Here is a 14,965-nt window from a genome sequence, read left to right on the forward strand (position 1 = left end):
ATATCAATAATGTGTCATGTTTTGTTTCGCAAAAGTGCATTTATGCAATTCAAAACCAATTAAATGTAATTTATGCAGATCAAATTAAAAACCATTTTAAAGAAAGCTTAACATTAAAATGAAAAACATTATAATTTTACAGTAGATTACTGTAATTCTGTGTCTTACCAGGATTGTGGTGACAATAAGTGTCCTGTTAGCCAGTGAGTCTGTAATATTGTTGTTGTCCTTCCTCTCGGTCAGACTGAGGCCCGTGTAAGAGTTCCACACACCAATCTAACAATACAGTGCAAAAAAGCCAAAAAAAAATTAAGCAATGCAGCATTAAAAAAAAAGCTAGATGTGAGTTCATCTGTGAGCACATGAGATGATGATGAAAAAAGGAGCAGACTTACAAAATACACCAGGAAGGTAGTGAAAACAAGTAAAAATATATTAATTTAATACAGATAATCAATTAAATCCAGTATATGTAAAACACCTCTCCCTGTTCAATAAAACATGCAAGCACTTAGCATTTGTAGGCCACGTGTCAAATATAGAAGCCGAGAGGTTTTTGCTTGAGTTAATAATTCTTTCGAAATAAATGCATGAGCCCTTAGCAATCCATTTACTCTATTTGTGGTAACTAAAGAGAGGAGAGAGAGAAAGCAACAAACATGATAATTAAGTCACTTAGTTACGGTCAGGTCCAAATAAACCGTAGTTACATTCAGATAAAATTTAGTACAATTTCAGGTTTAAGATTGTTTAAGATACATTTATACTGCTGTATTTAGATGCACTGGTGTGGAAAACGTCCAATAATGAAACTATATTTTGTTTTGTACACATTTTGTCATTATTACTGTATGTGCTTTAAATAAGGATTAAATAGCAAGAGAGAAGAAAGCAAGGAGAACCTAAAATGATAAAAAGTAACCCCAAATTGGTAAAAAAGAAGTCCGATTTTTGAAGTATACCGAAGCTCTCATGAAAGTAAAGTAAAAAAGTGACAAATGACAATTAAAGGTCCAGTGTGTCATTTTATAGAGGATCTATTGACAGAAATGCAATATACTGTAATATACATAACCATGTCTTCAGAGGTGTATAAAGAGCTTACACAATCAAGCGTTATGTTTTTATTACCTTAGAATGAGCTGTTTCTATCTACATAAACCACGGGTCCCCTTGCATATAATTCAGCACGTTCTGTCAGCCGTAGTGTTTTGAAGCGGAGGGGTGGAGCGAGCGGTTGGTTGCAATTCGCAACCTTGCCGCTAGATTTCACTGACTGGACCTTTAAGTGATGTAAATGAGCAAATTATTTCGTATGTCCACGACGTTTTAACCACAAATAGAAAACATTGTAACACGACATATTACGTCAACAACATCAATGTATTATTAAGAAACTCGCTCAAACTGAAGTAATATATGATTTGTGAAAAAAAAGTCAAATTTGGGAAAGTCTGTCAAACCTTGGGCTGTTTCTTGCGGTGTAGCGCACGAGGGATCCTGGTGTTATGAAAGAGCAGCGGACGTTTATTTTTAACAAGGTTTTAACAAGGTCCCTGATCATTTCAGCCTGACCTTCACAGTTTGCGTGGCACATTGTTTCGTGAATCCGCTTTAATTCAAGGTTTTCAAGGAGGCTGAATGAGGTTGGTTGAAAACGAACCTGAATGCAAACGTACAGACTGTGCGCAAATTATGCACATCACGACTTCTCATTTGCCATATGAAAATGATGCTTGGCGCTTGCAATGTCAACGTTGTGGGTTTGAATGCAGTCCAACTACGAAATTGTTCAAATTTAGAGTCAGAGAGAGCTATTAAAGTCATTAAAAACACTTTACTAGCAATGAATTAAACTGTCAGCCAAAGGGCTTGCTTTTGTCTTTGAGATAAACCCTTTTGTTAACCAAAGCCTAATCTACTCACTGTTTGTGTATTTCACTTGTCACACAGCTCAAAGGAGTCGGGAAGAAGAGACTTATTTAAATGAACTTTAAAAATGAGATTAGAGCCGCTCTCTAAACATCTGTCGGTGGATTAATGTACATTTTCCGCACGCTTGAGTGGGTTTACGGGGAGATGTGTTACTTACTGAGGTGCGAAGCATTGTGGAAAATGGTGCTAGCGCTAGTTATCGAGCATAGAGATTTGCATCCCAGCAAGACGTTTTGGCAAAAATCTTGTTCAATAAGGAAGCGAAGGGAATTCTACAAGGAGGGAAGCTGATGAAATGGCATCAGGTTTATTGAAGTGAATATCACACAGGGAGGGAAATCCAAGTTCTCCACAGGTCTTAATCACAAATTCAGGGAACTGACTGGAACAAACCTTTGTCCATAATTTAGTGGGACGTGACGCACCATCGGGCAAACGCTTTTAGAGAGAGTTGAAGAGTTGAGCAGTCAGCGTGAAAACAACACTTTCAATGCAAAATCATCTACTCGGTAAACATGTCTATTCTTTGGCATTTAAAAATGATTTTAGAAAAGCATATTCAAGTTTCATCTAAATAAGTAATTTATGCCAAATAAAAAAATCACACTTACTAATGGGCTACTCGTATGAATAGTTGCAAGGTTAACGGATCAAACAGCAGAACATTGAGTTTCTCGCCATTACCTTCACAACGTCTCTAAGCTGACTCACCTTAGCCGTCCCGTCCTCCTTGAGGCTGATGAGGTCTAAGTTGAAATCTCTGCGCAAACCATCAGTCTTGTTAAGGACTATTCGTCCTGTCAAACCATCCCATTGGGCCTGAGGGGCAAAAACAGTGTACAGAGAAAATGGTGCACATTGTCTGGTTTACTGCCGTGTCTTTCAATCATACTGTAGGTATAATGGCACATTGAGATGCCTGAAGGCACAAGTGTCTGTTTAACACAAAGACCCGAAGCGATTCAACGACACATTTTCCTGGTAAATTGCATCACATTGGAAAAGAATAATTCGCTGTTTTTAATATCTCAGTTTCTACTAAATAGCATTGGGTTTGACTGAATTCTCTTGCTTCTCATGAATTTTCTCATGAGATAAAGACCATAATATCACATGTCCTCTGTATAGTTTCAGGCGAGACCTCAACAATAACTCAAATGTGCTCAGGTTTTCAATGATACAACAATCTTTTGAGACCAAATAATTGTGTAAAAAACTGCATCTCAGTAATTGTCTCATTTAGTTCTAACTTTGTGTTTCTTAAAGATATTTTGAAAAATCAGTTGAGACAAAGTTGAAACTTGTCAATCGATTAAAAAATAACCAAATAATCGCACCGAACACTAACCTTTGTAATCATACATGCAGTATATTGTTACAATGCATCTGCAAATCAATGTAAAAACAACGTAAACGCAGTATAAAGACATTAGCAAAGCTACTTCGGAGTGTAAAAAAACTGTGTTCATTATTTTTAAAGCTTTAAATAGCAAAGCAATGAATCGTTATTAGTCGTTAATTTTGGCAGCCCTAGTTGAAGCATGTTTTTGAGCTCAGAAAAAGCTATAAATATTTCCCTTTGGGATTTTATTCGGATTCTTTTTTGCACAGAAAAAACAAAAACATATATTTTAAAAGAAAATGCTTTGGCTCAAGTATATTGTCCTCCAAAGCAAGAGCAAACAAGCCGGTATTCAGTCATTCCAGTAGCTATTTCGTCTGGCTTTGTTGTACCAAAAATTCAAACGAGTGAAAGCAGACAATCCCAGAATTCAATCAGCCCAAACACCTAAGCAGGAGTAATAGCCCTGTTCAAACTCCCACTGCCTTTGATAAGCAGGTGGGATGTCACAAAAAACAGCACTTCAAGGTTGCAGTGTTTCTGAAAGCAACTCTCGAAATGTTGAGGCAGCAGATGGACGTCAACAAGTCACCACCTCGGGCTCAGGTGACTGCAGCCTACTGTGTGAAGAAACACCCGGAGACTTGATGCTCACCTTGATATGGACCATTAGAGCCATATTAGTGAGCTGTAATGACCTGGCGAGGATAGTTGTGTTGGCGTCACTGGAGACAGGAGGATGCTTTGCATCCTAATGTCTTAGTAGAAATATAAAACATATGCCAAGGAACATCTGGATGGTGAACATGACGACAGAAGCTTGCACTTCTTACAAATCTGTCATTTGTCAGGGACATCCAGTATTAATAGGCAGTAAGAAGCATTACATACAACAGTTTTTGCAGAGGTTGCTTTTTCAAAAATTTCATGCTAAAATATAAATGTATTTAAGTGCAGACATGGCAAATCTGAGCTGACTTTGAGACACTGTTGAGATCTCTTCTGAAACTTATAATGTAGACATTTGTAAGATCGATTTCAGCGTCTTTCTCTCATGAGAAATATCTGGGAAGCGCGAAGATGAAAGCGTCCATTCTTTTAATCCTCTTCGTTTAACCCTATTGATGTCAACCAGAAATACAGTAATTGAGATATTAATACATAACAGCGATCTCATGTGTTATCTCACTTATGAGTGGGTACGATTGATCCTGCCCATACGACCTAGGTGACATCAGCCAAAAAGGAAATTTGTTTTAGAGATAGATCAAGTTAAAACATTTTGATAATAATGTGCATGATTCAGTAAGACTAGGCAGGTGTTATTGGAACATCACAGCTTTTGCGTGTTTCCTTTTGCGTATAATTCTATAATGACAGCACTTATTGGTTTTGAGAAGCGGTGGGTGGCGACCGTAACATATTGGAGCGTAAACATTTTTGCTGCCAAAAATATCATAATTATACTTCATTTTCACTTCCACCCTTCAATTTGGCCCCAAGCAGGGATAAATGTAGTGAAAAAACCCCTACACACGTATCATGACTACAGATGTGCTTCCTTTATGCAGAGAAAGATACTTGGAAAAATGCTTGTAACCAAACAGTTCTTGGCCACCATTGACTACCATATAGTAGGAAAAATAACAATGGTGCCCCAGAAATGTTTGCTTTTCTACATTCTTCAAAATACCTATTTTAGTGACATCAATAAAGTCACATGGACGACTGTACGACTGAGCCAAGCCATGCCGGCCCTTCTCTAATGCACTGTGGCACAATTCAGCATTAAAACCCAGCCATGAAGCCCGTTCTATTTCTAACACCTATGAGGAAGATGCACTCAGACAGACTGAGCCATTAAGAACGTGAAATTGAAAACCCATCTTCAAATGGTAGTGAAGAGGTCATTCAGAATAAAGTGCAGGAGCTTGGTCCCCTAGACTGCTATTTTAGTGCTATCACAGCCATCATTCGTTGAGTTTTCAGAGTGGATGGACACACGTCCAACACTCAGACATGAAGTGGGGTTGTTCTGACCACAGAAGCAGAGAGAGCATCCTACGGTCATTCGAGACTCAACAACATCAAAATGAAGATATATCAGCAGCCACCATCAGCCTCCTTGTTGCTCTGAGAAACAGTTTTGGTTGTAAACATGTGTTTATGCTACCTTCAGGACATATCTGACAAACAAAAATTGCTTTTAAAAGTTTAAGAACATTCAAGTGACTTTTCATGAATATTCTGATGTAATCAAATTTATTTTTTATTACATTAGAATATTTTTTTGATGTAATAACTATGTAATTATGCAATATACATATTTTTAATTTATACATTTATTTTACATACTCAGAAACAAATGTATAGTATAATGTAATGTAAGTCGCTTTGGATAAAATCTGCCAGTTTCATAAATGTCAATGTATTTTTCATAAAGACGAAAATCAGAAATGTGTTTTAATAATGTCTTTTGATCTCATCAGTCAATTTTAAAACATAAGAATGTTTACTTTAAGATACTTGAGTCCAATGCATAATCGTACTCAGGTGAAAATAACTATTCATTTTCAAGTTGAATTCTGACATCGTACCAGAGTGTCAAGTTTACGATAATCAATGAAGACACATTTTTTGGTTCTTGTTCTCACCTCTTTAAACAAGTTCATGAAGCGCGGGCCGTACCTCCAGGGTTTGTGTCTGTGGCACTGCAAGGAGCTCACGGTCATTTGTGTCGCCCGCTGGGACGCCACAGTGACCATGAACACCGCATCATACATCAGCGCAGCTTCTGTCTGGAGGAGGAAGAAGAACGCACAACAGGGATCAAACATCACAACACATGAAACGTGTTCTAATAATCATCAGACTTCAGGGATTACTTCACCCAAAAATAAAAATTCTGTCATGAATTACTCACCATCAAGTTGTTGCAAACTTGTATAAATTCCTATGTTTGGTTGAACACAAAGAAATATATTGACTACCATAGTAAGAGTCAAAAGTGCCCCAGAACCCCAGTTTGCTTTCCTAAATTCCTCAAAATATCTTCTTTTGTGTTTAACGGAACAAAAAAAATGATACGATAATTTTCCCTACTGGTAATCAATGATAGTGAGAGGGCGAGTAATTAATGACAGAATTTTCATTTTTCGGTGAAGTATCCCTTTAATACATTTGTGGCATCAGATTTTGTATCCTACTGGACGCAAAAAAAATGTTTGTTCACGATTCATAACATACTGAACCATAGTTTTGTTTCTTTTTATACCATAAGGTAAAACTCCCACCCACCGCCTTATGTTCAGTGTTATTGTGTTCTTTTGAGCTCATATGTGACCGGGATGGTAAAAATAGATTTGAATAAATCTGCTTTCTGCTTTAAGCCCTCCATGCATGTCTAATGAGACTGAGTGTGCTGGCAGTATCTACAGTGCCTTCTGGAGGACTGGTAGATTAGTGAGTAAATGTGAATTAATCCCAATCATTTTACTTTTACAGGAAATTGAAGAAAGAAATTAGGGATTAATTTGATTTCAGATCTATATGCAAATTAGCATTTATGGACAAAAGTAATGGGACGCCAATTGTAATTTCAATCAAAACAAATATTAATACTATACCATATTAAAAAATTTGGTTCCCATCTTTGTTGCAACAGTTTTGGAAAGACCCTTTGTACCCCTGTGTACAAGTCATTGATGGGTTTGGGTGATGAGTGTTTGGCTCAAAGGTGTTCAGGTCTGGGCTTTAGCCAGACCAGTCAAGTTCTTCCACACTAGACTGAATCAATCATTTCTTTTTGAAGCTTGCTTTGTGCACGGGGCATTGTCATGGGATAGAAAAGAGTCATGCCCAAACTGCTGAAATAAAATAAGAGGCACACAATTCTCTAGAATATTATTATATGCTGTATCATTAAGATTTGTGCTCACAGAAATGACTTGAGTCAAACCTGTTCATTAGAAGGGGACGTCCCAATACTTTTTTTTCATACAGTGTATTTGAAATTCAACGCTTATTTTCTATCCTCACAGTCATTATGCCGCTCATCAATCCGCTGTCAGGTTTGGGTGGCGCCAGGTGACGCTCAGTGGACCACTTCTGGATCACAGATGCCACATACGGCTCGTCTAGATTCAGAAGACGGAAGGTCGTCATGTTGACCCCACTGTAACGGTACGGCTCGAGATCCAGAGCAAACAAATCCTGAAAGGCATAAAAAATATTTCCACTAAACAAAGTAAGATGAGTCATAATTTTTTGTCCGTTTTCCCAAATGTGTTTAGTTACCTTAGTCAACCTTATTGCAATGCAATAACTGCATTCAAAGCTGAAAGACAATAACCATAAACTACAAAACTGGATTTTAATTTCAGTTGCCTATAAAGCTAAGTACACTTTGCACAACAGCGATTCTTTATATCATGTAACTGGTTTCTTTGCGGTTAAGCCTAAAAAGGCCATTGTGATAATACTTCGCCTTTGACAATTCACGAAAAAATGATATTTGCCTGCTCATCACCCAATCCTACGAAAAAATGCTTTTATAATAAAAGTAAGCAGCGGGGCGTTTTTCATACTCACCAAAGTAGTAAAGAAGAAGTGATAGTATTCAGTCATCATACCCATCGACATCAGCTGCGGGGGAAAAACACAAAACATTTCTGCATGAATCCGAAAGGGGAAAAAACCAATGACGGGTTGTGTTTAAAAAAAGACGCTTTCAGGAGTATTTTGAGACGAACAAAGCGTGCCACAAATTATCTCTGTGCTTTAAAGCACGGCTCTGAAATGCCTGCTGGGTCACAGCATGTTAAAGCACTTCCGATCCATTTTCAATTCATATCTGTTATAGCTTACGAGTTCAACCAAAGTTCAGAACGGGCGACTATTGAAAAGGACGGCGCTTGCGCTCTCCACCTGTTTCAGAAGTTCGGCAGCTACTTGGTAGGAGCAGTCGAAGATGATGTAAAACTCCTTTTCCTTCTTCATCTCTTTCAGCAGGGGGCGAGAGTCACCTCCTCCCGGAGGCAGCTGGCGAATGCGGATCTTCAGGCTGTTTTTCGCAGGAGCTTTGATCAGTTCCTGCATGCGCATTAATCCTTTAAATGACAAACACAAAAGAGTGATCGAAGGTGGGCCGCAACGTGAGAGAAGTGAAACCCATCACTAGCTCCAGTAATTGCACCTTTTAATTTCCCCAGTGTGGTGACAGATGTTTACGGGACAATAAATTGGCGGTTGTTTATCCTGTCAATTCACAACGATGTTTTCAGGGCTTGCTATCTTTTACTGAAGAGTCAACCTGGTCTACTGTGGTACGAAGTAATTGGTTAGACAGCAGTAGGCCAAATACTTTTTTTATTACACACGTAATTCAAGTATGGCTAGTGGATATGAGCTACCTAACAAGCCTAAAGTCACTTATACTATTGTGTCTTAATGGCACAGTTTACGCAAAAATAAAAATTCTGTGATGATTTTCTCACCCATGAGTTTCAAGTCAGTATACGTTTCTTTGTTCAGATGAAAGATATTTGGAAGAATGCTTGTAACCAAACAGTTGTTGGCAACCATTGACTACCATAGTAGGAAAAACGACAATGGTGCCCCAGAACTGTTTGCTTTCCTACATTCTTCAAAATATCTTCCTTTGTGTTCAACAGAACAAAGACATTTATAAAGAAATTTTTCCTACTAGTAGTCAATGGTGCCCAAGAACTGTTTGGTTATAAGCATTATTCCAAATATCTTTCATTGTGTTTATCAGAACAAAGGAATTTATACAGATTTTGAACAACTCGAGGGTGAGTAAATGAAGACAGATTTTTCATGTCTTGAATTTTCAACTGTCCCTTTAAAATAGCTGAAACGATTCATCTCTACTGCAACTTGAACTCAAGGGCACCCAAACTGGATAACAAAATAAAAAACACATGTCTGTTCATATATTTTTCATGTTTAAAAAGATCAATCAAACCAAAGAATCCCAAGGCTAATATTCTGGGGCATGAATTTCTTATAAGCCAGTGTAAAATGACAAAAATAATTTGTCTAACAGTATGGCCAGCCTGAAGTCTCGCATAATTGCCCAATAATATCACCCAAACACAATTTCTTTGAAGCACAATAACACGAGATGTGTAACCCACTTTAGTTACAGGCAACACAGTTATTTGCTTTGATTTAGTTTTGTCCATATAATGACACACCTCCAAGCCAAGATTGGATCATAAATAAGATTATACAACAAGAAGAAGGTACGAGTTGTACGGACATAAACACAGAGTTGTGTATAATTTGTTTTGCAGTAAACAGGTCACGGTATTGCGAAACAAATTAGACTACTGTCAGACCATTGTTAGACTATTGTACACACAACTCAGCTGGTGTGATGTGTAATATTAGGAGCGTTTATATTGCTGTAAATTTGGTTTGGCATCTGTTCCCTGAGCTCTCCTAATGATTTCAATACAAATCACTGCTTGTGACTCACCATTTCAAAGCTGGTCTGTTTGTTACAAATGGTTTCTGTTGAAGCAATTTTCATCTTTTTAGAAGTACATTTTGACTACACTGTCAGCACACTTTGGGTTCATTTAAAGGATGTTGAATAGGAATATATTTTGGGGCAGATTTTTTGCATGTGGTTGTTGTGTTTTCTTGTACTTTGTATTTGTTTTCTTACATTAGATTTACATTCAAAATTAGTTTCAAAGTTGAAAGCAAGTAAGTTCTTTGAATGCATAAAAGGTTTGGACGTGTTAAGCAATTCATTGTGGAATCACTGAAAAGTATTGATGAACTGCAGAATTTTACCTTGTACCGGCCTAATGTTATCATTTATTATACCTTCTGTGAACAATTACAGAGTTTCATAAATTAATTCCTGGCAAACTTTCTCACATTTTTTAGTAAAAGAGAATCGGCAGGAATATGTTGAGAGAGCAAGCTGGAATAGGATCAAGACATGATGTAGGCCAGATCTTTCATCATTTACTCAACCTATAGGCATTTCAAACCTGCATGAGTTTCTTTCTTCTGCACAACACAAAAGAAGATGTTCTGAAAATAACAAACAACATTAGCAACCATTGACACACAACTACAAAGACATTTCTCAAAATATCTTCTTTTGTGTTTCACAGAACAGAGTCAATAGGTTTTGAACGGCATGAGGGTGAATAAATGATGCAATAATTTTCATTTTTGGGTGAACTATGCCTTTAATGTCCCCGTGAACCGGAAGTTGCGATCGTTTAACTTCCGTATTTTGACGCACTTCCGAGTGAATGGAATTTCTAATGAGAAAAATAGTGGCCGTGGCTTTCATCTTTCTCTGCGATTTGATTGGATGTATAAAAACAGCCGTTGCATTTTGAAATAGAACTGGCAGCAGACTTACAGTTGAAGGGGAGGAGTTAACGAATGCTCCGCCCAAGCCGTCTAACGTATGTCATTTAAGATGGATAGTCATGACAGGAAGGAAGTGCATTTTCAGATTTTAACTAAAGATTATGAGGGCACACGAATTTAAAAAAGAAAATGACCCATATATGACCCAATATTTCATGAAAAAATAGGCATTGTAATTTTTTATTTCACTAGGACTTTAAGCAACACAACAACCAGAACTCTGAATCATGCGTGCTAGGATTTATTTTTTACTTTTTGTAACCCCATGAATGCCCTAAACTCTACTTGACAACCTGTTTCTCAGTAACAACAGTCCCTAATCTCTTATCTTTCTTATTTGCTGAATAATCTGACACCATCTATGAAAAAGTCATGAAATACGTGCCTGAACTGATCAGAAAGTGTTTAAATCAAAAACATTGTTCAATATTTAGTCATTGCTTTTACCATTTTAGTCAGACTTTGAATAAGCATAACCTCTAGGTTCAGCAGAGGCTAAGAAATCAAAATATGTCAAATTCAAAGTGTGATATTAACTTGATGTTCATTCCAAAGGCAACAAAGCAGTAATATAAATCAAACTGCCTAAGAAAAGTCAATGCTGCCAACATTAATGCTAAGATCAAATGGTAGAGTAGCAACAACACCAAGGTCATGGATTTGATTCCTAGAGTGCTGACATTAACACACAGCGAGAAAATTACAACTAGAATTGCCTTTTGGTTGAAGAAACAGTGCCATGTAAAACTCAACCGTAACTACACAGCCACAGGGAACTTGAATTCTTATAAAATGTCCTCCAAATGACACACAATGTTAATCCATTTGGAGAACGCAACAGGGGATCATTTTCTGTATTCAGTTAGGATTCCCGCTTCTTTCAAATGGATGCAAATACGTGTGGACACCAGTTACTTTTTCCACGAAAAAGTGAGATCAAATACATACGAAACTGTTTAATTTATGAGGATTTCAGTACGATGCTGTGGCCTGCAGTGTCACATTTAAAGGCAAGGTGAAGCGTAAAGTTGTGAAGATCCCACTTCAAAAAGGCTTTCAACAAACCTCAGCACATTGAGATGCCCTTCAAAAATCCCTCTGAAAAAATTCTCAGTCACTCACCTGTGCTGTCCTCATACACCACGGTAACAGACTTCCATTTGTAGAAAACGACAATGTCCAGAATAGCCCTGCTTATGGAGGTGTACTCTGGGTAGAGGTTAATGTAAAAATTGTCTTTATTGTCCACAGACGGGTGTTTCCAGCGGGTCTGGATGTGTGGCACCTCCAGGGCATTGCAAATGGATTGGACGGCGCTGACTGAGGAGCTATGAGCGGGCCCGAAGACCGCCGCGACCCCCAGGGCCAACTGGTCACATACTGAGAGAAAGAGAAGAAAAGAGAACCGACAGGGGAAGGAAAAGAAGTGACATGAGACAGGTTGTGTTAAAGAAAAGCAAAGAGAATGAAAAGTTTGGAGAGAAGAATAGAACAAAGAAAGCTATAGAAAGAAAGCAAACTGAGGGCTTTGTTAGTTTCTGCAAATTTTAATTCAATTACCTTGACTTTTTAAAGGGATAGTTCAACCAAAAACGAATCTTCTGTCATCATTTACTCAGCCTATTGTCGTTTGAAACCTGTTTAAACCTCTTTCTTTCTTCTGCAGAACACAAAGAATGTTGGTGACCAAACAACGGGGGTACCCATTGACTTACATTGGCCCATACAATAGAAGTGAATGGGTCCGTCGTTTTTGATTACCAACATTCTTCAAAATATCTTCTTTTATGTTCTGCAGAAGACAGAAAGTCATATAGGTTTGAAATGACAGGACAGGAACTATCCCTATACATAACCAACTCAATACTGAATTAAAACAATTATAAGTTTCCAAAGTTTAGTACCTCTTCGCGAGGCCTCGAAACTGTCAAAGAGGTTCACTCTCTGGATGTCGTAGGTCAACGTGGTGTTTGGCATCAAGGTTCTGTTTCGGTTAATGCTAGTAACAGCAAATTTAAAGGCGAGTTCATCCATACTGACAGGCTCATTCTCCCGCGTCTCAAAGATGCCTCCTGCAACCAAAACAAAGGTAAGCAACAAGTCCTTTATTCCTGATTGATCGTCTCATTACATGTAAAAACACATTAACAACCACTAATAACAACAAACCGCTTCTATTATTTAAAGAAATAGTGCCAAGATAATGGTAAATACAAATAGAAACAGTTTAATGCTAAAGCTAACGCATATTGAATAAGGAAGACATTTACATTTATGCATTTGCTATGCAGACGCATGCAGTGCACTTAAGTCATGCAGTTTTTATTAGCAACTGCTGCACTCTCCGCGAACCGACTCGAGACCTTGCCATTGCTTTTCTGTACCGGTTGAGCTACAGAAACACAGCTTGCAAAAGCAATGACTATTTTATGAACGCATACCCTCAATAATTCACAAAAAGTCTCATTTAAATCATGATCAGAGCAACGCATGCAGTGAAATACAACGGCTGCTTTACTTGCGCTCTTGAATAATTTACACCGCCATTATGCGAGACGCCCTCTAAATGTCAGTACTAAGTATGTGATGTCTGCGCTAAACGGGTTATATCGGGTTATTCCGTGATTCTCATAACATTTAAAAAGTATGAAATGGCAAATCATGCAGATTTAGCAGCTTAGCCAGAAACCGGTCTAATTGGCGAATGCTGCGTTCGACCTTTAACGTGCCATTTTTAAACCGGTGTTGTATCAAAATCCTACTCCCCATGAGATTACGACTCCCCTGTTTTCCCCTACGAAGGTTAGGGTTAGGATTAGGTGTGGGCGCGGGATTTAGAGATAGGGACCAATCACAAAGCAGCATCCTAAGTGAATGAACCAATCAGAAGTAGGGGAGTCGTAATTTATATATATATATTTTTTTTAGATTTTAGATTTAGATTCAATTTATTGTCATTGCACATGTACGAAGGTACAAGGCAACGAAATGTGACCTCTGCATTTAACCCATCCAGAGAGTAGTGAACACACGTACCCCCGGAGCAGTGAATCTCACGGGGAGTCGAATTTCGGTACAACACCGGCCCCTCGCAGTGAAGCTTGTTGTCGCAATTACACAAAATTACTCTGGATTTAGCAGCCGCAGATAAAAATCACTCGCAAATCACTGAGATCAAAAAAGACCGATCACATGCGAATCATCACACAATAATGAAACATCAGACTTCATTTCAATATGCCAGTCAAGCAGTGATTTTTTTACACAGCGGGGTGCGTAAAACTCAACGTTGCATAGACTTCTGGACTAAGTGAGTGTTTATCTACCGAATTATGCATGAGCATCTGTTACTAAACACACCGTCACCTTATTACTTGTAATGCTACAAACCTTGGGGGCGACGTAACATGCAAATACAATCAAGAACAGGAAAGATCCGTCTGGAAGACATCCACCTGAGAGTGGGCTCTATTCATAGACCGCCAGCAAGTGGGAAATAACAGGCCATTAATTCACCAATAAACGGCAAACCTCCACCAGTAAAACTGACAGATTGGCTCTTCAATGAAAATACTGAATGGAGATAAGAATAATTTAACGGGAAATGTTAATGCGTGAGATGAGACTCGCGAATGAGCCGATTCTCTGTGAGAGCAGGTTTCAGAGTTTGTTTTGGTTTATTGAGAGCTGATTGGAAAGGGAAGAACTTCAGAGCCAAAAAGTCTGTGCAGCGTTGCTGTGGGCAACACACTTGATGTTCAGATAGTCCCTCGTGGATGGGAGAACTGAACGCGCCACAGAGGGAGAGATTTAGTCTGTGAAAAACGGATTGCTTTTATACAGAGAGAGATGGCCAGGTTGGCTCCGATCGAGGGGTGAGATGAGAACCTAGCCGCAAGCTTTTCTAGACGAGACAGCTGCACCGACATAACATTGATAACAGTTTTTTCATGGCAAACAACTCTCTGTTAGTTTTTTGAAAAGTGCCTGGTCTACATTTTTACTAATATAAGTTTATTTACTTACTATGACTGTTTAAGGTCTTACCGATCCCTCTTTGATGTTTCATTATCCCGGAAACACCAAGTCAATTTAACGTCACTTTAATTGGCACTTTAAGAGTCATCGGAACAACAGGGATTTAATGTCATCTACAAGAGTTAGTAACACAATGTAAGAAAATCAGACAGAGTGGCACGTAAGACACTTGTTGTGTATCTCTCATAGGCACCACAATGGTTACTTGAGCATGCTTAATGCTTTATT

General features: G+C 38.2%; 1 protein-coding gene across 7 annotated transcripts in view; it reads right to left on the reverse strand.

Moving 5' to 3' along the window:
• Positions 1 to 14,965, reverse strand: part of grik1a (glutamate receptor, ionotropic, kainate 1a) — a 48,680-nt gene that overhangs the window by 16,486 nt on the left and 17,229 nt on the right. For 5 of the 7 annotated variants that reach the window (XM_057320909.1, XM_057320902.1, XM_057320905.1 and 2 more), the window contains exons 2-10: positions 12,604 to 12,771; positions 11,822 to 12,079; positions 8,204 to 8,385; positions 7,868 to 7,921; positions 7,316 to 7,489; positions 5,932 to 6,075; positions 2,647 to 2,754; positions 2,329 to 2,373; positions 169 to 276 (exon numbers count right to left, since the gene is read on the reverse strand). In XM_057320909.1, the coding sequence (XP_057176892.1) occupies positions 169 to 276; positions 2,329 to 2,373; positions 2,647 to 2,754; positions 5,932 to 6,075; positions 7,316 to 7,489; positions 7,868 to 7,921; positions 8,204 to 8,385; positions 11,822 to 12,079; positions 12,604 to 12,771 (1,241 nt within the window). The remainder of the gene's footprint in view (positions 1 to 168; positions 277 to 2,328; positions 2,374 to 2,646; positions 2,755 to 5,931; positions 6,076 to 7,315; positions 7,490 to 7,867; positions 7,922 to 8,203; positions 8,386 to 11,821; positions 12,080 to 12,603; positions 12,772 to 14,965) is intronic. The other 2 variants (XM_057320908.1, XM_057320910.1) reach the window with 1 other exon arrangement.

Source organism: Triplophysa rosa, linkage group LG22, assembly GCF_024868665.1.
Source record: "Triplophysa rosa linkage group LG22, Trosa_1v2, whole genome shotgun sequence".
Classification (NCBI taxonomy): Eukaryota; Metazoa; Chordata; class Actinopteri; order Cypriniformes; family Nemacheilidae; genus Triplophysa; species Triplophysa rosa.